We start from the raw sequence: 27,548 nt of genomic DNA, 5'->3' as shown, positions 1-27,548 counted from the left end.
CACTGTCTACCTTGTCTTATAAGGAAAATGTTATACTATTTTGATTCTTTTGAGTCTAATCTCCCACATTCATTTGGTTATCATGTATAGTTGTCTTTAACTTTGGATTCCTCTTTCTTGCTAGTTCTCTATTGCCAACCTGTCTTACCTCTCCCCTGGACTATTAATGACAGATCAATGGGTCCCTCTGCTTCCCAATTCTCCTAATACATTCCTCATATTGCTGTTAGACTATTCTTGCACATAGTCTTCAGTAGGTCACTTCTTTTATTCAGAGCCTCTGACATCTCTTTAGAGCCTGGAAGATAAAACTCAAACTATAAAGGCACTCAAATGTTTGCTCCCAGCTTGTTTCTCCAGTTTTTTCCCCTACCTTACTGTACTCTAGTCTTAGTATTCTAAGTATGGTATATGGAAAAAGGAATATTTCAAACAGGAAGCAGAATTAGCAAAGGTATGAAAATATACATGTACTTGGATTCTCTACCAGGTAGACTTCTACTTGTCCTTTAATAAAGATTTGACTAAGAAGTCAGCCCTCTTTATTATACACTTTTCTCTTCATCCCCTTTCCCTGCGAATGCAGATTTTAAGTGCTTATTTAATTGTTTTACAGTTATTTCTGTTCTTTCTTGTTATTATAGTAGACTGTGAGCTCTAAGATGTTAGGGATCAACATTTATTCATATTTGCATTCCCAGTGTCCAATATAGTGTGTTGAATACATTGTAGGAGCTGATGTGTTTGTATGAATTTATCACCGGCATACATAACTAACACTCTCTTGAAAGTCTGATCCTTTTCAGGATTCCTAGTGCTGTGGGTCCCCTGAGGCAGCCACTAGGAGGCTCCAAAGCCATCTACATGAGGAAATTTGGTTTGTTTCCAAGTTAGGCAAGGAAATGAAGATGCTTGGCAAATCCTTATTAAGAGTTCACATGTCTAAACTTTTGTCTTACTTTCTTTAGAATTCTATTTTGTTTTCTGGTTGTTTTTGATATTTAGCAGCCTTGGATTACACATTGTCCTTTGGAGAACTTACAATATACTTAAGTGATGCTAAGTCAAAGACCCAAGGTCTGTCTGGAAAAAGTCCAACCGTTGTTAATATAATGAGAATGGTTTGCACAACATTAATGTAACCTGGTAGCCAAGGCAAGTGGACTGGAGTGCGCATGTGTGAACAATGATGACTTTACTGTAGTATTCAGTGGGGACAGTAAACACCGTTGAGTGAGCATGTGTACTGTGTGGCTGTTGCATTCATAATGATTGAGTGAGTAGAGCAACAAACCTGCATTAGATTTTGTGTTCAGCTTGAGCATTCCTCTGTGGAAACTATTCAGATGATTCAGAAGGCTGCAGCTATGGGCAACTGGTGACTGACAGCTTCATCACAACAACATGCCCACTCATGCATCACATCTGGCTAAGTTTTTTGGCTAAAGACCAAACTACCCAGATGGCTCATCCTCCTTACATCCCAGATTTGGTGCCCTGACTTCTGGCTTTTCCCAAAACTAAAATCACCATTTAAAAGGAAAAGATTTCAGACCATTGATGAGATTCAGGAGAATATGACAGGGCAGCTGATGGCAATTGGGAGAACTGTGTGAGGTCACAAGGTTGCTACTTTGAAGGGAACTGAGATGTCATTGTCCTATGTACAATATTTATTGTATCTTGTGTCTTTTTCAATAAATGTCTCTTTTTTTTCATTACATGGCTGGATACTTACTGGACATACTTCATATGTACATTCTATTCTTAGCAAGTCTGCATGTACAATGAGGGAAAGTCAACTCTCAAAGAAGCTGTTAGTTTTTTCAGGCACAGAATGAAGTCAAGTGCTACTGACTCTAGTCCAGTGCTTAGGTATTTTTCTCTTATTCATCAGAAAGCATGTATTAAGTGTAATTGTTGACTCCTTCTCTTGCCTGTTATTTATTTAGTTCCAAAAGATTTGAAGATATCTGATTCCAATGGAAATTGCCATCCAAGATTATTGCTGCTCAATGACCAAATGTGCCAGGCCATTAGCCCTAATTGGCATTCATGATTGCTGCTTTGGTGAAGTAAATTCTAAACCATTTTTTGTAAGATTGTCTCTTTAGCAACCTCCTGTTAATGGAATTAACTAGAACTTCTGAGTGGTTTTTACTATTTGGATGTGAGGAGGAAGAGAGGAGCCCACTGGTGCAGAACTACATTTATTTCTTTATACAATCTATGTTTTCTCTTTCCACATCTGAATTCTGTCTGTACTTCATGCTGAATTCATCTTCTGTAAGGATTTCTCCAGGGTGTAACATTCTCTCTTTTTTTATGAATTTGTACTAAATATTGCAGTTGGAAGAACTTTAGCTGGTATAGTCCATTTTTCTACCCAATGTGTGAATTCTGCCAACTGTGGGTAAAATGGCCCCAGATACACTGAGTAAACCAGAAAATGTCTTGGTTTTGGCCAAGGCTGGTTATGTAACTGTTCTTGTCTGAGCTCAGTCTTCTAAGAATTAATGGTTTATGTCAAGCTGTGTATATCACTACTAACAACTACGTATAATTACACAGTCCTTTTTTGAGGCAATTTATTTAGCACTATTATGAAAAATTAATCAGTACAAAAGTGTCTTTGTGGATGGCATTTCAGTAGTTGCAGATGAAAGAAAAGAAGTAGATGTGATACATTCTGCTACTTTGTATAGAGTAGTATTAGATCAGTATTAGATCAGTATCATTTCTGCGGGAACTCTCACTTGAAAATAGACTCCAAGTTGAATGAATATGAGTCATGGTGCACAGATAAAAAATTAGGGCTGTGCTTAATACTGTAAGGACAGCCTTAGAAATATTTAGCAGATAGCTGTGGCTGGTGTGGCTCAATGGATTGGGAGCTGGCCTGTGAACCAAAGGGTCACTGGTTTGATTCCCAGTTGGGACACATGCCTAGGTTGCGGACCAGGTCCCCAGTAGGGTGCACACAAGAGGCAACCACACATTGATGTTCTTCTCCCTCTCTTCCACTGTCTCTATAAATAAGTAAATAAAATCTTTTTAAAAGAAATATTTAGCAGATGAATGATTTATTCTGAGTTTTCATGGGAAGTCTCTGCTTCTAGGTTCAGCCTCCCACCCAATTGTATTGCTTGCTTTCATGAGCATTCTTGAGGTGGAACAATGGTGTCTTTACCTGGGAATTATGTAAGACTAGAGAAATATTGGAGACCTCACAAGAGGAAGTCAGAGCAGAGACTTGAATATTCATGGTCATCTGCTGAGTAAGCATATGTATTTGCATACATTTAGCAGAAATAGATAAAAAACTTGCAGAGGTGGTTTCTGCCAGGGTGTCATTTATTATGCTGGGTGATATAGTGGGAAGAGCACCAGCAGTTAGGAGGTCTGAGTTCTAATCTTTGCTTAGTATAAAATGCTGTGCAATCAAACTGCTGGGCAAGCCCTGGCCAGGTGGCTCAGTTGGTTGGAGTGTTGTTCCCTACACCAAAAACATTGTGAGTTTGACCCTCAGTCAGGGTGCATACAGGCAGTAGCTGATTGGTGTTTCTTGTTCACATTGATGTTTCTTTCTCTGTCCCCCTTCCCCTCTCTCTAAAATCAATAAACATATCCTTGGGTGAGGATTTAAAAAATTGCTGGGCCAATCACTTCATCCCTGACCCCAGTTTCCTCATCTGTGACTTGAGAGTATTCAACCATTTATTCATCTTTCTAGATCAGGAGTCATCAAAGTATATAGCCTGCAGGGCAAATCTTGCCATCACCTGTTTTTATAAAGTTTTATTCGAACACAGTGATGCCCATTTATTTATGTGTTGTCTCTTGCTGCTTTTGCATTACAACAGTAGAATTGAGTAATACCATCATAGGCTATATGGGCCACAAAACCTAAAATATTTACTGTCTGATTCTTAAAGAAAATGTCTACTAACCCATGCTCTGGAGAACATTTTTTTTAATGGGTTGAGGATTTACCATCATTGACACTAAGGATGCTACTTGTATCTGGGGGCCAAGAATGTCAGATGTCCTGTGGGACATAATGAATAGCTTTCCCTTTAAATTCCAGTAGCTCCCTCCTGGAAATTCCTTCCCTATTTTTGATTCTAAGGGGAGCCATTTTTTAAAAGCTATATCAATTCTTTTAGACTACTAGGACAGCAATTTTCCAAGTTAAATGAATTAGGAACTTTTTAACTGTCCCCCATAACCTGAAAAAGAGTATCAACCACGATATCCACCAATGATCTAAATCAATTATTATGCTTAATGGTGAGAAAGTCAGGAAGAAGCCAACTAAGCCCTCAGTTCACCTTTGTACTGGCGGTTCTAGCTGGCACAATAATATCAAGAACACTGAAGAGTCAGAGGTTTTTCCCTACTCTCAAGCTAACCAGGCAGCCTGCCAGAGTTGCATGGATGCTGGCAGAAATTATGAGACTCCTGTGTCAGACACAACACAGTTTATTTTTATAGCAATTTCTGTGGCCAGAGTATGAACACATTTTTGAACTGTTTTGCTGCGTCTCAGTTCTCATAGGACAATAAAAATGCTAAGTGATACTTGCACATGCAATGGGTTGTATAACAGGAGGGGAACCCTGAGATTAGGGAACCTGAATCTTTTGTATTGAGAAGTAAACAGTCCTGCCCATTACCCCAGATGGAAATATTATCCTTATTATATTGGATACTAAGCATGCCTGCCCTTTGATCTGGAAGGAGGTACTATCTCTTTTTTTTTAAACTGTGCAGTATACAAACATCTTTGAATAAAGGTAACCAATGCCTCTGATTGTAAGGTAAGCAGAAATAGAAGAGTCCCATGTCTTCCAACAAATAAGAAAAGTAAATAAAATATAAGAATTAGGAAGGAAGAAATAAACTTATTTTTATTAGCAGATATATAATTGGTTACGTAATGAATTCATGAACATCTAGTCACAAATGGTTAGAAATAGTAAGAAAGCCAAGATTGCTAAATTCAAGCTCTGTGTAACAAAACCAGGTGCATTTTTATAAACTATGGACAATTTAGAACTTAGTATAAAAACAATGCCAGAAAAAAACATAGTATGTTTGAATAAGTCTAAGAAATGTACTAAAGAAGACATTTTTAATAGAAGACATTGTAAAACCTTTTTGAAAAACATTAAAAAAGACACACAAAAATGCATAATGTCATGAACAGGAAAACTATCTTGAAATTGTCTCCAAATTAATTTGTAACTTCAGTGCAGCACAAACTCTGACAAGCGCTGTGTGTGTGCATGTGTATGTGTGTCTAACTTATTTAACAGACTGATTATCTCAATAGAGCAGAGAATGCATTTAATACAATTTAATAAACATTCATGGTAAAAGCTTATCAAACTAAGAAGAATGAGGAACTTCTTTAACCTGATAAGAAGTATCTATACAATGTTATAGTAACATTCTTAATTATAAACAACTGAATACTATCTAAGATTGACAAGTTAGGATGTTCACTCTTGCCACTCCTATTCAACATTATACTTGAAGTTCTAGCCAATGCAATAAGGCAAGACAAATAAAATGCATATGGATTGGGAAGGTAGACATAAAATTGTCTCTATTTGCCAATAACATGATGATCTACCTTAGAAATCCTAAAGAATCTGTAAAAAAGTTCCTAGAACTAACTAGTTTGTCAATGCTGAAGAATACAATGTTAATAAAGAAAACTGAATTATATTTCTATATATGTACTTAAAATTAAATTGTAATTTGAAATTTACAAAAGTAACATATATAATAGCATCAAAAGGTAACAGTCTAACAAAATGGATGCAGAATGTTTATGCTGAAAACTATAAAACTGTGATGAAAGAAATCAAATGAAGGGAGCTATAACATGTTGATGGATTGGAAGACTCAATATTTTTAAGATATAAATTCTTCCTACTATGTAGTTTATAGGTTCAGCTCAATTCCAATCAAGACCACAGAAAACACACATACATCCAAAGGAACTAGAATAGACAAAATAACTTTGAAAAAGAAGAACGAAGTTGGAAAACTCACATTACCTGATTTCAAGACTTATTATAATGCCACAGTAATTGAGGGAGTGTGGGGTTGGTAAAAGAAAAATGCATAGATCAGTGAGACAGAATAGAGAATCTTAGAAATAGAAGCACACACATGTGAACTGATTTTTGACAAAGGTGCAAAGGGAATTCAATGCAGAAAAGAAGTCTTCTCAACAAATGGTACTGGGACAATTTGAAGTTCCTATGTGAAAACATAAACCTTTGTGTATGCTTCACACTTTTACAAACATTGTCTCAAAATTGATCATATACCTAAATATAAAACACAAAACTTAAAAACCTTCTAGAATAAAGTAGGAGAAATCTGTGTGACCTTGGAATTGGCAAATTTTAAGATACAATATCAAAAGTATGATACATAAAAGAAAAAATTGATAAATTATATTTTATCAAAATTAAAACTTTTGCTCTGTGAAAGTCTCAGTAAAGAGAATGAAAAATGAAGCAACAGACTGAAACAACACTTTTGCATGTGTGTTGGCTGTTATAATTTTTTAATTTGACAATCTGAGGAAAAAGGAAATCAGTGTCTCTGACTAAATAGTCAGTATTGCATGTTATCAAAATTCTTGTGGCATACCAATGTGCTTCTTGTGGCACACTGGTTGAAAATAAGTGAGTTAGAGGTGAAGTCTTTTATTTTAATTTATTGGGATGACACTGGTTAATAAAACCATACAGGTTTCAAGTGTTCAATTTAATAAAACATCATTTGCATACTGAATTGTATGCTCACCACCCAAAGTCAAGTCTCTTTCCCTCACCATTTATCTTCCTATGCCCACTTCCATCTCCCCCCACATCCCTTTCTTCTGGCTGTCACCATATTGTTGTCTGTATCTATGTGTGTCATATATATATTCTTTTTGCTTAATGACTTCACGTTTTTCACCGAATCCCCCAACTCCATTCCCTTCTAATAGCTATTAGTCTGTTCTATGTATCTATGCTGCTGTTTCTATTTTGTTTGTTACATTGTTTTGTTGATTAGATTCCACATATAAGTGAGATCATATACTTGTTTTTCTCTGGCTGGCTTATTTCACTTAGCATAATAATCTCCATGTCCAGCCATGCTTTTGCAAAAGGTAAGATTTTCTTTTTTATATATTTACAATAATTTATTTACATTATTTACAATAGCCAAGTAGTATTCTATTGTATAAATGTACAACAGCTTTTTTTGTCTACTCATGTACTGATGGCACTTGGGCTATTTCCAGACCTTGGCTATTGTAAATAATGCTGCAGCAAATATAGGGGTGCATCTATTCTTTTGAATTAGTGTTTCAGGTTTCTTTGAATATAGTTCTAGTAGTAGAATTGCTGGGTCATAGGCAGTTCCATTTTTAATTTTTTCAGGTATCTTCATATTTTCCACAGTGGCTGCACCAATCTGCATTCTTACCAACAGTGCGCAAGGGTTCCCTTCTGTCCACATCCCCCCCAACACCTGTTGTTTGTTGATTATTGATGATAGCCATTCTGAGAAACAGGAGGTGGTATCTCATTGTGGCTTTAATTTGCATTTCTCTGAATATTAATGATGTTGAGTATCTTTTCATATGTCTGTTGGCCATCTGTATATTCTCTTTGGAAGTGTCTATTCAGATCCTTTGCCCATTTTTTAATTGGGTGGTTTGTCTTCTTGGTGTTAAATCATGTAAGTTCTTTATGTATTTTGGAAATTGACCCCCTATCTGATGTATCATTGGTGAATATTATCCCATGTAGTGGGGTCCCTTTTCATTTTGTTGATGATTTCCTTTGCTGTGCAAAAGCTTTTTAGTTTGATATAGTTCCATTTGTTTATTTTTCCTTTGTTTCTTTTGCCCAAGGAGATATATCAGCAAAATTATTGTACAAGATATGCCTGAGATTTTACTGCCTGTGATTTTTTTCTAGGATTTTTATGTTTCATGACTTCTATTTTGAGCTTATTCTTGTGTATGGTATAAGTTGGTAGTCTAGTTTCATTTTTTTGCATCTACCTGTTTAATTTTGGGAGCAAATATTTTTAGAATCACAAATTTGATCCAGGATTTTTATCCAAAATGTACAAAGAACTCTAAAAATTAAAAAAAAATGGAACTGAGTTAAACACAGGCAAAAGAATGTGAACAGGCACTTCATGTAAGGAAATATTTGCATAAAAATAAGTATATGAAAATATGTTAAATATCATTGTTATTAGGAAATGGAAATTAAAACCACACTGAGATATCACTACAGACTTATTAGAATATCTAACAAACAGACGACACTGAGTGCTGCTATGAATGTGGAGCAACTAGATCTCTTATACATTGCTGCTGAGAATGAAAATTAGTACAACTACTTGAGAAAAGAGTTTGACAGTTTCCCATAAAACTAAACATACACCTATATGGCCCTGTAGTCTTGCTTGTAGAAATTTACCCAAGTCAATTGAAAACTTAATGGGAAAACCTGTACATGCATGTTTATAGAAGCTTTATTCATTGTCCCAAATTGGAAACAATCCAGATTTCCTTCAGTGGATCCCTACTGATAATTTTGTGTTTTTCAGAATGTCATATCAATGGAATACTATTCATCAATAAACAAGAATTAATCATTGATTCACAATAACATGGATGAATCTTAAATAAATTTTGCTAAGTGAATGAAGCCATATCCCAAAGGCGACATACTGTATGATTCCATTGATAAAACATTCTGAAAATGACAAAGTTACCTATATGGACAAAAACCTCAAACAAGAAAAAAACAGATCAGTGTTTGCTGGTGAGAATGGAAGAAGGAATTGATAGTGAAAATGAAGGGGTATCATGAAGGAGTTTCTTGGCTGATCAATATGTTTTGTGTGGTAATGAGCTAGTAGAAACTTGATTCTATGCAATTTTAAAAAGCCATGAAATTGTTAACAAAGAGTGAATTTCACTCTCTTCAAATTTTAAAAAATCAACCAGGATGTTGGGGAAACCAAAGATGGAATGTAGATTTATAAATGAATCTAACTGTATTACAATGAATGATGCAGTTCCACTGAAGGCTTGGAGAAGAAAGGAGCTGATTTAAGTAGCTTTCTTTTGATGACACTGTAAGGCTACTGAAAAAAGAGCTGAAGCGAAATGCTGAACTACAATTGATAAATTTTTTTTCTGCATGTATACTACTGTTGAACAAATAAGTAAATGTATTGTTGTTGATAAGCACAATTCTCATTGTCAGAGGAAGAAGTTGCAAACACACAAATGGGAATGCTAGAGTGAACCTTTGGTACTGGATTAGAGTTGGAGGCATCAATATGAACCAATGTGTTCTTTCCTCCTTTTAATAGATACACAGGTAAATACATATAGAAATATACATACGTATGTATACATCAGTTAGTAAATATATATACTTTTCATAGTTCTGTCTATAAGAGGGCTTAGAGGTAGTGACAGCCCAGTAGCAATGAGCACATGTTGTGCTCAGATATTAGTTTTTAAATACCATTCTTTTTTCATGTCTATATCAAACTGATACTGATTTTCAACCTGTATAAAAACTGATCATCCATGGCATAATATAAAAAAGGAACACAGTGTTTAACTTTGGTAGGGTTGATAAAGTAGTGACAACTAACCAATGCCCTGTAAATACTCTTATTTTGATAATGGCCCACAAAGTTAACATTTAGAGAATTCAACATTTACAATTAAATAACTCATGGAAAGTAAACTATATATATTTTCCATTTTTAGGCAAAATATATAAATGAAGATAATACCTTTTTATATCACTTGAAAAAATGTCTATATACTAAAGCTGCTACAGTGTGCAAGATACATACAGCACTTAGAAAGCAGATGGTCACACATTGTTCTTTTCATATATGTACATACAAAGATGGAAATCAACATTTGTAGCATGAATAGGTTTGATTAGCAAATGTCACCCATGTAGGTATATTGTCTGATCAACAAAGTATGCCCTTGATTCTAATTACCATTATAAGTGAATAATCTGAATAATCAATTAATATTGTATAATCAACAAAGTATGCCCTTGATCCTAATTATATTATAACTGAATAATCTATAAATTAATATTGTGTAATCAACAAAGTATGCCCTTGATCCTAATTACCATTATAACTGAATAATCTGTATATTATATCATGAGTTATAATCCCCCATCCATCCCCTGTAATGCATGGTGATTCTAAAAAGAAACACAACTACACATGCCACATCAGTAGTTTCTCTAAATCTCCAAAGAGGGCTATTTTTCTTTAAAGGCTCTTCTTTCAAGTCTTTCATCATATCTGTATGAACAAAACCTGGTGTAACTACATTCATTCTAATTTTCTTTCTTGCAATTTTTTAGGAAGAACAAGTGAAAATTCAACCAATTTGCCTTACTGGCACTGTACACAGACTGGCCAGCACTGCCTTTTAAACCAATAAATACTACATTAATAATAGATCCTCTTTGTTGTTGAATCATAGTTTTCATGGGAGCTTTACAGGTTAGCATGGGACCCCAAATGTTAGTATGAAGCTGAGATATCATATCTTCCTTGTTAGGGTATCCTTGTTAATTTCAGCTGCATTTGTCAAGAGTTAGTGGGACCTAAATTTTTCTCTATTTATTCAAATGTATTTTTGAACAAAATATTCTCTGGCAACATCACAGCTAAATGTCACCAGCAGCAGCTTTGGCCACTTGCAGATTTCTGCTGATGATGGCCAGTTGGTAGCCTTTCTGGGCCACGGCCCTGCCAATGCTCTGGAGCCTCCAAAACCTGCAGACTTTATCTATCTTGGAGCAGGAAGTTAGATTTGGAGGAAAGAGGGCTAGGCTTGGCGGCCCATTTCCAGGTTTGGACTTTTATAACACGAAACAAAAAAATTGCTATGGGAAAAGCACTGCTATACCACTCCTTCTACACTGGACTCTGGTGTTTAAATACCATGCTTAAACAAAAGGAACAGGACTCTGAAGAAGTGTATAATTTCAGCACTGGGGCAGGAAAAATACAAGATGATTCTAGGACATTTGTGGTATTAGAAAGTAAGGAAGTGCTTCAGAAGAACACAGAAGCTGACCTGAGAAAGCTCCAAATAGCCAAAGGTGGAACAATTTGTGCAACAAAATAGATAAATATGATTATTGAAAGAATAAAATAAATGCCTATAAGTCCCTAGTAATATAAATAATGGTTGAGTAAATAAGTGTAGAAGGGACAGCTTTTTTATTTTTTGCAGAATTATTCCAATTAATAAATGTAGAAGGAATGCAAAAAATAGAATCACCTTTAGAATACTAGAGGAATAATTGCTGTAGGGAGTATCCACTAATGAATGTTGAAATTACTGGGTAGAAGTTTCCAGAAAAATGTGGTATTGTATAGCCTCAAAGTTTCTTCCATAAAATACTAATTACAAAGGCAAAATAGTAACTTTACAGTGAAAAACCTATCAACCCCCTTAAGTGATCAAGGTTAACATCACTAATGACACCTAAGAATAATTCTGAGGTATCCTTCCCCCAAATCCGTAACTTATAAAAAACTATAAAAAAACTTCAACCAACCCCAAATAAGAGACAGTCTGAACACTTTTCTACAATGCCTGACTAGTACTGTCAAAAATTGCAAAAGTCATGAAAGACAGGGAGAGACTGAGGGACTGTGACAGTTCAGAGGAGTTTAGAGATGTAGAAACTAATGCAGTGTGGGATCCTGAATCAGATTCTTGAGTACAAAAAGAATTCCAATAGAGAAAGTGGTAAAATCTAGGAAAATCTGTAGTTAATGTATTTGTAGCAATGTTGCTTACTTGGTTTTTTATAAACTTGGTTGTAAAAAAGTAAGCTAACATTGTATGTTTTTTTATGTATTAAATGCATGCACACATATCCATCCATCCATCCATTCATCTACCTATCCATCCAGTTACTTACAGGATTTAGGATGGTAGTTATTTTTCTGAGGGTAAAGAGAGGAAGGAGAATATCATTGCAGAGGGACAAGCAGAGGGCTTCAAGTGTTTCTGAATTTTATTTCTTTAAACAAATATGAAGCAAACATGGTAAAATGTTATAAAAGGATAGAGCCGAGTGAGGGTACATGGGTGTGAGTGGGTAGTCTTTCTACATTTCTCTGAACATTATGTAATTAAAGTGAAAATGAAGGGTTTTTTTTCCTAAAAGTGATATGCTGAATGCCTTGGAGATCCATGAATATGGAGTTGTGGATGCTGGCTTGCACTATTTTAATTTCCAGATAAGAGGTACATAGTATTAACTGAAGTTGAAAAGAAGGGGGCAACTCTAAGAGACATTTTGAAGCCAAAGTTGGTAAGTTTGGTGGCTTGAAGGGAAACGAAGAGAGAGAGGAATAAAAGATGGTAGGGGTCAGACACTAGAGGATTGGGGAAATTATGTGGTTGTCTGAATTAGGGAAATTAAAGGGCAAGCCAACTGGAAGGAGAATAGAGTAGATCATGAGTACTTTGGTTTTAGAGGTCTAGGCTCTCATCACTGAGGTTCTTCTAGAATCTGAATTTCTTTCAAAGGATTGACTGGTCCTTGATTTCCCTATATCCTGATTCCCTACATCCTTGTTAATACTTGGCGTTTTAGTCTTTTGTATTAATAGTCATTCTAATGGGTAGCATATCTTTGTGGTTTTAGTTTGCATTTTCCTAATGACTAATAATATGCATTTTCATGTGCTTATTAGCACATTTAGCATATTTGTGTAACTCCTTTGGTGAAATGTCTATTCAGATAGTATATCTGTTTTATATAGGATTATTATATTTTTATTAAGTTGTAAACATTTTCTTTATATTTTTATTGCCTATATTATTTTCAAGTATTTTCTGTTTGTATCTTTTCATTTTTTTAGAATTTGAAAAGTATTGTTTTCAAATGAATTAAATTTATTGGGATGACATTGGTTAATATGATTATATAAATTTCAGGTGTACATTTCCGTGATACATGTTCTGTACATTGCATTGTGTGCTCACCACTCAAAGTCAAATCATCTATCACTATATATTTGGTTCCCTTTACTCTTTACTACATTTCCTCTCCCCCTCCTTCTGGTTGCCAATGTATTGTTGTCTGTGTTTATGAGTTTCAGTTTTATATTTCACATATGAGTGAAATCATATGGCTCTTAGCCTTTTTTTACCTTTTTAAGTTCTTAGCTTTTTCTGACTGACTTATTTCACTTAGCATAATCTCAAATTGTGTTGATGTTGTCACACTATTTTGTCTTTACTCATGGCTGAGCAGTATATATATATATATATTGCATCTTTTTTAAAAAAGATTTTGTTTATTTATTTTTAGAGAGAAGGGAAGGGAGGGAGAGAGGGAGAGAAACATCAATGTGTGGTTACCTCTCACATGCTCCCTACTGGGGACCTGGCCCGTAATCCACGTATGTGCCCTGACTGGAAATTAAACAGGTGACCCTTTGGTTTACAGGCCAGAACTCAATCCACTGAGCCACAACAGCCAGAGCTGTACCACATCCTCTTTATCCAATTATGTATCAAAGAACACATTAGTTGTTTCTATGTCTTGGTGAACAATGAATAATGCTGCAGTGAACATAGGGGTACATATATCTTTGCAAATAAATGTTTTCATATTTTTCAGGCAGTTACCCAGAAGAGGGATTGCTAGGTCATATGGTAACTCTATTCTTAGTTTTTCTGAGGAACCTCTGCCCTGTTTTCCATAGTGGCTATACCAGTTTTCATTCCTACCAGCAGTGAATGACAGTTCCTTTTTCTCCACAACCTCTCCAACTTATTATTTGTCTTGTTGATAATAGCCATTCTAAGAGGTGTGAAGTGGTATCTCATTGTTGTTTTGAGTTGCATTTCCCTAATGGCAAGTGAAATGGAACATTTTCTCATATATTAGTTGGCCATTTGGATGTCTTCTTGGGAGAAATGTCTGTTCAGGTCTTCTGCTCAATTTTTAAATTGGATTGTTTGTTTGGTTGGTGTTGAGTTGTATGAGTTCTTTATATATTTTGCATATTAACCCTTTGTCAGAGCTGCTGTTTGCAAGTATCTTATCCTACTTGGTTGGTTGCATTTTTGTTTTGTTGTCAGTTTCTTTTGTTGTGTAGAAGCTTTTTAGTTTGATATAATCTCATTCATTAATTTTTGCCTTTACTTCCCTTGCCTTTGTGGTCAAATTCATAAAATGTCCTCTAAGACCAAGGTCAGTAAATTTAGTATCTATGTTTTCTTCTATGTACTTTATTGTTTTGTGTCTTATACTATATTTAAGTCTGATCCATTTTAAACTAATTTTTATACATGGGAACAGACTGTAGTATAGTTTCTTTCTTTTGCATGTAGCTTTCCCATTCTCCCAGCATCATTTGTTGAAGAGGCTTTCTTTTCTCCATTGTATGTTTTTGGCTTCTTTGTCAAAAATTATTTGCCTGTATACCTGTGGTTTTATTTCTGGGCTCTCAATTCTGTTCCATTGGACTATGTGTCTGTTTTTCTGCCAATACCATCCTGTTTTAGTTATGGTTGCTCTGTAGTATAATTTAAAATCAGGTAGTGTGATACCTCTGGCTTCATTCTTTTTCCGAGGATTGCTTTGGCTCTTCAGGGTCTTTTGTGGTTTCATACAAATCTGATTATTTTTTTTGTTTTATTTCTTTAAAAAATGTCATTGGGATTTTGATGGGGAATGCACTAAATCTGTATATTGATTGCCTTGGGTAATACAGACATTTAACTATGTTGATTCTTCCAATCCATCAACAGGGAATATCTTTCCATTCCATTGTGTCTTTTCCAATATCTTTTAATAATGCATTGTAGTTTTCAGTATATAAGCCCTTCACATCCTTTGTTAAGTTTATTCTTAGGTATTTTTTTCTTTTTGTTGAAATTGCAAAAGGAATTTTTTTCATTTCTTTTTCTGAAATTCCATTGTTACTGTATAGGGGTACAGTGGATTTTTGTAAATTGATTTTGTATACTGCAACTTCACTGTATTTATTATTTCTAATAGTTTTTCGGTAGTTTTTAGGTTTTTTTTAATATATAGAATCATGTCACCTGCAAAAGGTGACACTTTAACTTCTTCCTTCCCAATTTGGATGCCTTTTATTCCTTTCTCTTGCATGATTGCTCTGGTTAGGTCTTCCAGTTCTATGTTGAATACAAGTGATGATAATCGACAACCTTGTATTATTCCCAATTTTAGGGAAAAACTTTCAGTTTTTCACCTTTGGTTATGATATTAGCTGAGGAGTTGTCATATATGGCCTTTATTATATTGAGGTACTTTACGTCTATACCTGTTTTATTGAGTGTTTTAATAAAAATGTTGTATCTTAGTCAATGCTTTTCTGCATCTATTGATAAAGTCATATGATTTTTATCCTTTGTTTTGTTAATGTAGGTGTATTATATCAATTGATTTGTGTATGTTGAACCATGTTGTGCGCCTGGAATGAACCCCAGTTGATCATGATGTATTATTTTTTAATGTATTGTTGTATTTGGTCTGCTAGTGTTTTTGTATCTGTAGTTATCAGAGATACTGGTCTGTGGTTGTCTTTGTGTTATCTTTGCCAGATTTTTGTATTAGGGTTATGGTGGCCTCATAAAAAGTATTACGAAGTGTTGCCTCATCTTCAATTTTTTATTTATATGTTGATTTAAAAGAGAGAGAGAGATTTGTTGTTCCACATATTGATGAATTTATTGGTTGATTATTGTATGTGCCCTGACTAGGGATCGAATCTGTGTCCTTGGAGTATCGGGGACAACACTCTACTCTAACCAAATGAGCTATATGGCCAGGGCATCTTCATTTTTGGGGAAGAGTTTGAGAAGGATAGGTATCAAATCTTTGAATGTTTGGTAGAATTCACTAGTGAAGACATCTGGTCCTGGACTTTTATTTTTTGGGAGGTTTTTGATGGTTGTTTAAATTTCCTAAGTGTTGGTCAGTCTATTTAGATTTTCCAGTTCTTCATGTTTCAGTTTAGGAAGTTTATGTATTTCTAGGAACTTAACCATTTCTTCTAGGTTATTGAAGTAATTTGGTGGCATATAGTCTTTCATAGTGTTCTAGTATGATCTTTTATATTTCTGTGATGTCTGTGATAACTTCTCTTTCATTTCTTGTTATGTTTATCTGAGTCTTTTCTCTTTTTCCCTTAGTGGGTCTAACCAGGGGTTTGTTGTTTTTATTAATCTTTCAAAGAACCAGCTCTTGGTTGTATTAAGGTTTTGTATAGTCTTTTTGTTCTCTATTTCATTCAATTCTGCTCCAATTTTTATTACTCCCTTTCTTCTGCTGACTTGGGGCTGCTTTCATTCTTCTTTTCCTAGTTCTTTAAAATATAATGTTAAGTTGTTTACTTGGGATTTTTCTTGTTTCTTTTCATTTTCTTAATGTGTATCTGTTTGAATACAAGGCCTGTGCCTTCAACTATATATTATATTGCCTCACATAATGTCAGAGAAAGTACTTAACTTTGTACTTGGCAGGCTTTGATGACTATATTGAAATCATTTTATTGTGCCTGTGTCATCCAGTGTCAGCTTGACTATTTCTAGGAACAGGAAACTCACTCCATTCTCAAGTAGCTCTTTTTCTCATATCACAGTTTCTGTTATTACAGTTTTCTCATGTGGAGCTGAAGGTATGTTTTTTGGTTATTCCCATAATGTTTGATTTTCGAGATTTACATGGAACAAGTCAGTTGTCTCTTCTCTATGAAAACAACTTTTCTTTTGTATTTTCTTTACCAGGTTTGACACCCTTAATTTTTTCAACCATTAAAAAAATAAACTATTCATCTTGTTGCTTTTCTTTGGATGCTATCCAGATGATTAGTATCCTACCAGGACTATTAACAACTGAAAATAAATATAATACCACAAGTTGGATACTAAAACAAAAATCATAATAGTTACCTTTTATAGAAATCTTATTAAGTAGCATGCATAGGCTAAGTCTCATATGTCTCTTCATAACAACAATAAATGAAAAAATTGAGGCTTGTAGAGGTATTTTTGTCTGTCACTTCTGCAACTAATAAATAAACAGCAAATCAGAATTTGAACTGAGGTCTGCCTAGCTCCAACTCTTCACTCTGCTGCCCTTGGTTGGCATGGAAAGCAGTGTGGCTGTGTTACCTCATGAATTCTGGATGTTCTGGTTCTATTAATTTAGTCTAAGACTGCATTAATCTTTTTGGTAGCAATATCATATTTGGCTTGTATTAAGCTTGCAGTGAACTAAAACCTACAAATCTTAATAAGATCTTTAATATTTGAGCTTCCATCTGGTCTGGCCTTCCCATATTATCTTATGCAATTAATTTTCAATATAAACGCAGGACTTTGTGTTCATATCTTAACTACATGTTGGGGATTTCATTCTGAGTTTCTAGGCTGCCAAAATAATTTTGCATTTTGATCCTATCATGTATGATGCTAACTCTTCCTCCAGATATATGACCATGTGCACTTTTATCCTCACTGAAGTCCTTTTTTTTTTTTTTTGAAGGCCTTTTTTTCGTTGCTTTTAGAAAGAGAGGAAGGGAGAAGGGAAAAGAGAGAGGGAAGGAGAGAGGAAAAAGAGAAACATTGATACAATAGAGAAGCATTGATCAGTTGCCTCCGGTATGCACCAGGAAGGGGGTTGTATGTTGGCCTGGAGATTGAACCCTCAACATAGATATGTGTTCTGATGAGGAATTGAACCCGCAACCTTTTGGTTATGGGATTACGCTCCAACCAACTGAACCACACTGGCCAGGGACATGTGCATCTTTAATTAGTGTTCTTGCTTTGTGTTTAGTCTTTGATATAATCCCAAACAAATTAAGGACGAATAAAAAAATAGCATACCTATTTTTCCCCATTTTTGAAATGTACTTTTTAAAAGTCTAGGACATATGTTTGGCCATGCATGTGATTTTCTTTTCTTAGTATTATTAAGATAATATGGTCACTTTATTTCAAGGTTCTCATTGAAGATCTTGAGAATATCAGGCTTCCTCTCCCTTCTGAGCAATAAATTTATTGGATAGGAATTAAAGAGTTTCATAGGTGTTCTGCTTTTTGTATATCTTCTGTCAGAAGATATTGGGGTAATTTGAAGCTCCACTTTTTTTTTTTAAGATTTTATTTATTTATTTTTAGAGAGGGAAGGGAGGGAGAAAGAGAGAGAGAGAAACATCAATGTGCAGTTGCTGGGGGTTATGGCCTGCAACCCAGGCATGTACCCTGACTGGGAATCGAACCTGCGACACTTTGGTTCGCAGCCTGCACTCAATCCACTGAGCTATGCCAGCCAGGGAGCTCCACTTTTTTAAAAAACAAAGTTTGTAATGTTTTCTGGGGAAGTATCCATATTTCTTTTCTGGATAGACTATAGCATGCTACTGTAATAGTATAGTTAGATTTTTCTTTTTAGTTCCTCACTTTTATTGCCTATTGTACTTTAGCACTAAGTTCATGAGTTTCCATATAGGGATAACCTCTGGAAAGATCATTGGATTTGGCTTTGAAAATTCCTGGATTTGGGGACTGACCATGCTTTGTGAACCTGAGGTCCACTTTAGCTTTGTGGACCTCAGTTTCCTCAAATATACAATAGGGATAATCATATTATTCCTTATCACTTAAGATTAAAAAAAAAGATTACAATTTTAAAAACAGGTAACTGACTATGAGAAATTGAGAGTTGGACAGTTTAGAACAACTATGGTAGGTATGATAGCTCAATAAAGACATTGGGGACTTAGGCTTGTCCCATCTTTCTGTTCGATATCCTTAGTATGGAGTCATTTGCCCTCTTGCTTCTTGACTCATTGAAACAAAATGGCTACTCTAACTCTAGGCCTCATGTCTATGTTTCAGACATAAAGAATAGAAAGGACTAAAAGGATGAAAGTAAAAAAGACATGCCTGATTTCTCTTAGTGAGGTTTTATCTTTTAAGTTGACAAAGGAAGTACCCCTACCATGGATGTCTGCCTGCAGCTTATTGGCCAGAACCATGTTACATGGCCACCCCTTGCTTCAAGGAAAGCTGGGAAATTTTATATTTTAGCTTTTCAGTATCTTCAGTAGTGGAAGGCAAAAGATAAGGGAGCATATTTAGGTTTGTGTCAGCAAGTCAACAATATCTGCCATGTAATTTCATAGGATTATTTGAAGGATTCAGTGATACAATGTAATTAAAAAATCAATAGAGTGTAATTTTTAAAAAGATTTTATTTATTTTTAGAGAGGGGAAGGGAGGGAGAAAGAGAGGGAGAGAAACATCAATGTGTGGTTGCATCTTACATGCCCACTACTACTATGGGGACCTGGCCCATAATCTAGGTATGGGTCCTGACTGGGAATTGAACCAGTGACCCTTTGGTCCTCAGGCCAGCACTCAATCCACTGAGCCACTCCAGCCGGGGCTAATAGAGTGTTATTTAAATAAGTGTAAATTATATTATTCCTCTTGCCTTCTATTGTTTGTCTTGAAAACTAGAGTGTATCCTTGAATTAATTTATTCTAATTTTGTATTCAAGCCTCAAAAAAATCTATAAGATTAGTTACTTGAATGTTAAATGAGTTCACTTTATTGCCCACATTCTAGAACTTGTTACAAATATGTCTAGGCATAAATATTGCATTATTTCCAACCAGCTCCCCCTTTTTTTTACATAAGAATGAGTGAGGACCATTCCCACATCTGGCTATTTGTGCACCACACATTCTAACCCTCATTGTCATGGGTTGTTATTTCTATCTGGGCTTCTCTTTTAGGGTTTTATTCATGGATTTGAAGATTATTTGTCCACAACAATGTTCTGCTCTTTATGGTCACATGCCCATTTTTTTCTTAATTATCATTGAGCATTGCTTAAAGAGCCAAATCTTTCTACTGGTACCATCAACATGGATATTCATTTTTTTCCCCTTCCAAAGCCACTGGTGTCAGCAGTGGCAGAGCAGTTACTTTCTACAGTTTTCTCCTGAAATCCTTTAGTTTGCTTTGTAAAACTTGAAAGTTTCTAGAGTTGTCATCCAATTGCTATTGATAGTATTTGTTTCCATGATAATCAGCTGAATTCTATTTTAATTTGTAAAAATAAAACAAACAACTTTAGGGCATGTAAGCTCCCTGGTAATTGGGATGCATTCTAGGTGAATGTTTTTGAGGAAGGTTGTTTTCTGGAGACTTCTTTGAGTGGAAATCATACTGTATGAAAAGTATAAAAAACAGCTTATCACTAAGGGGAAAATAACTGGGAAAGAGGAAGATCTGAAAAGTGACTATAGCTCTAATCTTGCTTCTTTAGTGACTCACAAAATACTTCTAGATTTAAAGAGTGGTTACTAAGTCAGAATGTAACCAGAGACATAAGAAAAAATAGCAAGACAAATTCTGAGTAACTAACCCATAGAACAGCAGCCCTAGTTTTAGCTGAGTTGGCTGGCTGGGAGGCAAATTTGAAGACAAGGCCAAACATCCTGAATACACGTGCTGGAGCTGTCACCTGTCCCTATGGCATGAAGCAGATGAAATGACTTTCATAGTCACTAGTACTCAGACCAAGTTGTATTATTTTTCCCCATGGAGAATGCTGAAAGGATGTTAAGAAAAGGCCCGAGAAGGTAAATAAGTACTAGAAGTGAGTTTAGAAGGAAACGGAGTAGTAAGAATCTTAAATGAGGTCAGAGAGAGATAAGAACCAAAAACATCTTCAAAGAATATGGAAATGATGAGAGAAACTTGCAGGTTGTATCATGAAGTTGGAGACCCTTAGGTTTATGACTTTTGAATTTCTTCATTCTCATTAAAATATGGGTAGTTTATAAATTGTTGTTTGGGGATGAAACAGGACTTTGATGTGTGCATGGTTTTGTTTGTTGATTTTTTTAAATGTTCTTTTTGCTTTTCAGTTGTGCTGCCTGCCTTTTTTCTTTCTTATTGTAGACATTGTTCGAAGTGATGTTGCCTTGGATAAACAGAAGGGCTGCAAGATTGCCCAGCACCCTGATGTTATGCTGGAGCTCCAACGGGAGAAGGCAGCTCAGATGCATCTGGTTCTTCTAAAGGAACAATTCTCCAATACTTACAGTAATCTCATATTAACAGGTAAGGCTATTAGCGTCAGCTGGAATCTTAGAGCACCATAGATTGATGGCCTCCATCAGCCAGCAACTTGATGCTCGGGAGATACTAAAGTGGGAGCCAGATGAGCTCACATCTGTCTGTCTTTGCTTACTATATCCCCCCATTTTAAAAAAAATTGTGATGACTCTTGTCTTCCTATAAAAAACATTTCTTGTAGTTTGCAGATGTATTTTGGCTTGAGGTTATGGGCAATTCAGCATGTGTGTTCTTAAAAGACAGAACCAATGAAAACCTAATGAAGCCTTATAAAAATACGACTTTTTAGATGTGTGCCAGTAGATTTTGAGAGAATTACTAAATTTGGTGTCTAAGAAGCAGCTATTTTCCTCTTTCTGTGTATGTCCTTTCTATGAACCCAGTGAATATAAAGATGAAATGAAAAAGAGATAATGATCCACAGGCAGAGTTGAGAATGTTCTGTTCGTGGTGGAGTTTGAAAATATCTGGGGAATTGGATTTTCTTTCTAAGGGCAAAAAAGGCTATGAAATGGAGCCATTCTTCCTTATATCCTTGGTTCTAGGAGGGAAGTGAATATGTGTGAGAGCTCAAAGGAGAAACAACTTTTTGCAGGGTTGCCTGCAAACTTTGCTGGTAAAGAACATGTGAGTTGCATGCCTTAGTCAAGCTTTGAAAACGATTCTAATAGCAAACTCTCTAATGTGAGAATCATGAAGGACTTGAGATGAACTAACGAGCAGTTCAAGTTGCCTGTATTTTCTTGAGGGCGTGCAAGGCACACTTGCATTACATCGATCCAAATAAACTTTAACAAATCAAAAGTGTATATTTTCTCTTGTTTATGAATATTTAAGAAATAAAAAGATGGACTGTTTGACAGGCTATAAACATCTCACACTTATTTTTGTTAGGTCCAAGTTAGGAAAATTTTAACTTGTTTTTTTACAGGCTTCTTGGCATTTCACTAGGAATTGCTGAGTGGCAACCAAATTGTTTTGCTTTTTAAAAAGCACAAGTCTGTTTCAACTCTTCATCTTGTACCTGGTGGAGAACCCAACACCATGAGATGAAAGCTAAATTTAATGTGGCTTTGGTGAGCAGAAAAGAGGATTATGGATTTCGTAAGTATAGGCCCTGTTTTTTAGCTCTCTGGTAGGTCATTTAAGAGGGAAAACTTAAAAGTGATTTATAGCCAATGCATATATTTCCCTAAATTGGTTAGTGAAACTGTGTTTAGTTTAGATGTTTGGGTAGAACAGATTTTTGGACCTCAAATATACAAATGTACATATTTTTAATGTTTTCCAAATCAGTTATTGGAAGTGAAATATTTTTATTCCATCCTTATTTTAATATTTTAAGCACATATTAGAGAGGTCAGACCTTATCTTCTTTAATGTGGCATAGAAAGGGCTTAGGGTAATTCTAACCCTAAACTGTGGATCCAGAGTGTGGCTCAAAGGCATATTATCTTCGAAAACACAAGTGTTCTATTGAGTTCGATGGAATCTTTTCTAATTCTCAGTAACATAATCCCTTTGGATGTTTATTCACAGTTCAAACTGTTGGAATCAACATTGTCAACTTTTACCCTGACAACTTGCTTACTTTCCACTAAACAAACTTACCCTAGTGAAGAGCCTCTTTCCTGCTCTCACTTCTCCCAAGCTGCTTCAAAGAGTCCTCAGGCATTTTCCACATTTTTCACCCAAATGCCTTTGCAGAGGTGGTACCTTGCAGCAGACAGAGCATTTGGTGTACTCTGGTGTGTTTACATGAAAGTTCAAAAGGTTTTGTTTCCAGGTGTTGGGAAGAGATGGAGTCATTTCAATTTAGCACCAATGGCAAAGCTATTTTAATGTCCTTTAACTAAGTCTTTGATTTTATACAGTGTGGTTTTCTAATTGTTATGAAGTCTAATCCTTGATTTCTTATATAAATTTTGAGAACATGGTCTCCAGACAGCTAAACATAATATTTAAACATAACTAAACTAACTTTTGTAAATATTTCCCTTTTCAGTGATGAATGTATATTGGTAAGGAGGGTGAGGTTGAAGGGGCAGAGATCTCTCAAATGAAGTGACTTTCTTTACCAACATGTTCAGAACACCTACTCTAGGAGCTCTACTTGGTGATGTTCCACTTATTTTGTGTAACTCTGGCATAATATTTGAGGTATCTGCAGTAAAGTATTTTTGTGGGAATAGGATGAAGAAGCTGGGCCTCCAAAATCTAAGAAAGAAACCACTTTTTCACACCTCTGCTCTCCCCTCAATACCTCTCCCAATTATTTTTAGAATTTCATGTATATTGGTAGCAATGTATCATAATTGCTTCCTGATCAGTTAATAGAATACTCTTTATTTAAATTTTTTTTTTGATTTTTTAAATTTAAGTATTTTATTGTTTATGCTGTTACAGTTGTCTGAATTTTCCCCTTTTGTTCACCTCCATCCAGCCCGTCCCTCCCACTCACACAGTCAATCCCCATATCATTGTCCATGTCCATGGATCATGCATATATGTTCTTTGACTAATCTCTTCACCTGTTTTCAACCAGTGCCCCCGTTCCCCTCCCTTCTTGCAGCTATCAGCCTGTTCCATGATTCTATGCCTCTGGTTTTGTTTTGCTTATTAGTTTATTTTGTTCATTAAATTCTACTTATGGGTGAGATCATATGGTATTTATCTTTCACCCACTGGCTTATTTCACTTAGTATAATAGTCTCCAGTTCCATCCATGCTGTTATACAAGGTAAGAATTCGTTCTTTTTTACTGCTATGTAGTATTCCATTGTGTAAATGTACCATAGCTTTTTTTATCCACTCATCTCCTGATGGGCATTTAGGCTGTTTCCAAGTCTTGGCTATTGTAAATAGGGCTGCTATGAACATAGGAGTACATGTATTCTTTTGAATTGGTATTTCAGGATTCTTAGGGTATATTTCCAGCAGTAGAATGGCTGGATCAAAAGGCAATTCCATTTTTAATTTTTTGTGGAAATTCCATACTGTTTTCCATAGTGGCTGCATTTTCACCAACAGTGCACAGCTAGGGTTCCCTTTTCTCTGCATCCTCAATAGCACTTGTGTGTTGATTTATTAATGATAATGATTTTGTCAGGTGTGAGGTGTTATCTCATTGTGGTTTCAGTTTTTATTTATTTTTTGCCTTTTAAAAAAGATGTTATGTATTTATTTATTTTTAATTTAAATTATTTTATTGTTGTTCAATTACAGTTGCCTGTATTTTCTCCCCACCCCTCCCCCATCACCATCATTGTGGTTTTAATTTGCATCTCTCTGATGGCTAATGATGTTGAGCATTTTTTTTCATAAATCTATGGACCATCTGTATGTCCTCAGGAGTTTTTTCATTACTGCTTCAATTTCTTTAGTTGTTATCAGTCTATGTTCATGTTTTCTGCTTACTCCTGATTTAGTTTTGGAAGAATGTATGTTTCTCGAAATTTATCCATTTAGCTCAGGTTGTCCTATTTCTTGGTATATAGTTGTTCATAGTATTTTCTTACAATCTTTCCTATTTCTGTGGTACCAGTTATTACTTCCCCTCCTTCATCTCTGATTTTATTTATTTGGGTCCTTCCTCGTTTTTTTTTCTTGATGAGTCTGGTTAAGGGTTCATCAGTTTTGTTTATCTTTTCAAAGAACCAGCTCCTGGATTTATTGATCTTGAGAACTGTTTTTTTTTTAGTCTCTATGTCATTTATTTCTGCTCTGATCTTGATTGTTTCCTTCTACTAATTCTGGGCTTTGTTGTTGTTTTCTAGTTCTTTTAGAAGTAGAGTTGGATTGTTTATATGAGATTTTTCTATCTTCTTTAGGTAGGCACGTAATGCTATGAATTCCCCTCTCAGGACTGATTTTGCTGTGTCCCATAGGTTTGAGTTGTTGTATGTTCATTTTCATTTGTTTTCAGGTACTTTTTGGTTTCTTCCTTGATCTCATTGTTAAACCCATTTATTATTTAGTAACATGTTCTTTAGCCTCCATGTATTTGATTGTTTTAGCATTTTTTATTGAGGTTGATTTCTAGTTTTAAGCCATTGTGATCTGAGAAAATGCTTGATATGATTTCAGTTTTCTTGAATTTCTTAAGACTTATTTTGTGTCCTACTGTGTGGTCTATCTTTGAGAATGATCCATGTGTACTGGAGAAGAATATGTATTATGTTGCTTTGGGATGAAATGTTTTGTAAATATCAATTAAATCCATTCAGTCTATTGTGTCAGCTGTTTTCCTTAGTGATTTTGTGTCTGGAAGATCTATCCACTGGTGAAATGGGGGTGTTAAAATTCCCTACAATGACTGTATTGCTTTTGATCTCCTCCTTAAAGTCCTCCAATATTTTTCTTTATATATTTGGATGCTCCTATATGGGACGCACATATGTTCACAAGGGTAATGTCCTCTTGTTGGATTGATCCTTTAGTATTATGTAGTGACCTTCTTTGTCTCTTGTTATGTCCTTTGTTTTCAAGTCTATACTGTCAGATACAAGTATTGCTACCCTAGGTTTTTTTTTTGTCTCCATTTGCATGGAGTATTTTTTCCCATCCCTTTATTTTCAGCCTGTGTAAATCTTTTGTTCTGAGGTAGTTCTCTTGTACACAGCATATATATGGGTCATGTTTTCTTATCCACTCAGCTATACTATGTCTTTTGATTGCAGCATTTAATCCATTTACATTTAAGGTTATTATTGATAGGTACTTACTCATTGCCATTTTCCTCTTTATTTTAAAATTGGACAACTAAAATCTCAGTATAGGAAAAAATTAATAAAGTAAATGTCAGTGTAGTAAGAAATTAATAAAGTGATTGAAATGTCAGATGGTTAAAAGCATGTTAAAGATACTGGCTATTGTTCTCCATATCACAAACCAGCCCTCATTCTTAGAGGCTGCATCTTTATATGATGTGACTACTAGTGTTGAGGTGAGAGACATGGCTTCATATTCTGCATTTCAGCTCATTACCTCTCTTAAACAGACATCCCTCAGATGAGGGTAGATGATATTATCTACCTTTGAGGGTCTTCTGACCATTTATTAAAGGAAACAAGTCTACAGTACTAGTGACAGCCCAGTTAATGGAAACTAATAATAATTATTTAATTCATATATCTTATTGAAGTATTCTTCATTATATTTTTTAAAAAGTAGATTATATTTTTGCATGGTACTAACCATGTCTTTTAAAACAATTTTATTGTATTTTTTTATTACCATTTAACCCCCTTATATGCCCTGCCCCCCTGCAATCATCACACTGTTTTCTCTGTGAGTCCTTTTTCCTTTTTGTTCTATCCCTCTACCTCCTAATCCCCCATGCCATAGCTGTCATCCTGCTGTCTATGAATGAGTCTGTCATGTCTTAATATTTTTATGTGAATGATTTACATTGTATTGGAAATGATGTTAACTTCACCTATCAGAGAGGGTTTTGAACCTTAGAGTTTACTCTAAGGTTACAGAAAGGTGAAAGAGTAATTATAGTAGAACATCAGTGATAGAACTATTTTAAATGGTGATGAATCATATACTGCACTTATCACTCTGACTTACCAACATCTGATTATATGCTTGTCCTGTAGCTTTTTGAGTCTGATAGTGTTAATATCGCTGCATGCTACTCAAGGAGTGCTAAATGAGAGGGAAAGGTGGGTAGGAACCTTTAAGAAAGAACAGGGATTGTGTCTTCCATTTCTTTGTTCTCTCATGATTCCCTTTTTTGTGTGTTTGTGCTCTCATAATTCTTAATATAATTATGTTCTATAAATTTTTTGAAAATGTCCTGTTGTGCACATAATGGATGAATTTACTTGAAGACTCTTTTTAAGGAATAATTTTGACATCTATTAAATAACTTTCATAGGTTTAGATTTGGTTATATGTCTTCCCTCACCTCACCCCCTCCCCCTTTTGAGGTATCAGTTGAACTTGTGTGGCAGATCCCTATACTATAATCAAATGAAAAACAGAAAATAAAAGTTGTATGTCAGCTCTTAAGGGACAATATATTTTCATGGATGTCGTTTAGGACTTAAACTCATGGAGGGCAAGAAATAACCAGGCAGCCCGAACCATAGCCATTATAAATGGATGACGTTACATAGATGCTTTCCAGAATTCCTTTATGAGGTCTCTTGTCAAGTTATTGGCTGCCAGATAACTGGCAGTTAGTCTCATTATCTTGAGACTAATGATATTGAGCATCTCCCCTCATGTGCTTATTTGTCATCTATATATCTTCTTTGGTAGATGTCTCTTCAAACATTTTACCCATTT

At 35.1% G+C, this 27,548-nt stretch overlaps 1 protein-coding gene across 2 annotated transcripts in view; it reads left to right on the top strand.

The window, feature by feature from the left end:
- Positions 1 to 27,548, top strand: part of HPSE2 (heparanase 2 (inactive)) — a 619,058-nt gene that overhangs the window by 46,087 nt on the left and 545,423 nt on the right. For both annotated transcript variants that reach the window (XM_028513737.2, XM_028513738.2), the window contains exon 3: positions 21,075 to 21,236. In XM_028513737.2, the coding sequence (XP_028369538.1) occupies positions 21,075 to 21,236 (162 nt within the window). The remainder of the gene's footprint in view (positions 1 to 21,074; positions 21,237 to 27,548) is intronic.

The sequence above is a fragment of the Phyllostomus discolor genome, chromosome 5 (assembly GCF_004126475.2).
Source record: "Phyllostomus discolor isolate MPI-MPIP mPhyDis1 chromosome 5, mPhyDis1.pri.v3, whole genome shotgun sequence".
Lineage (NCBI taxonomy): Eukaryota > Metazoa > Chordata > Mammalia > Chiroptera > Phyllostomidae > Phyllostomus > Phyllostomus discolor.
This window is presented reverse-complemented; position numbering and strand designations above follow the sequence as displayed.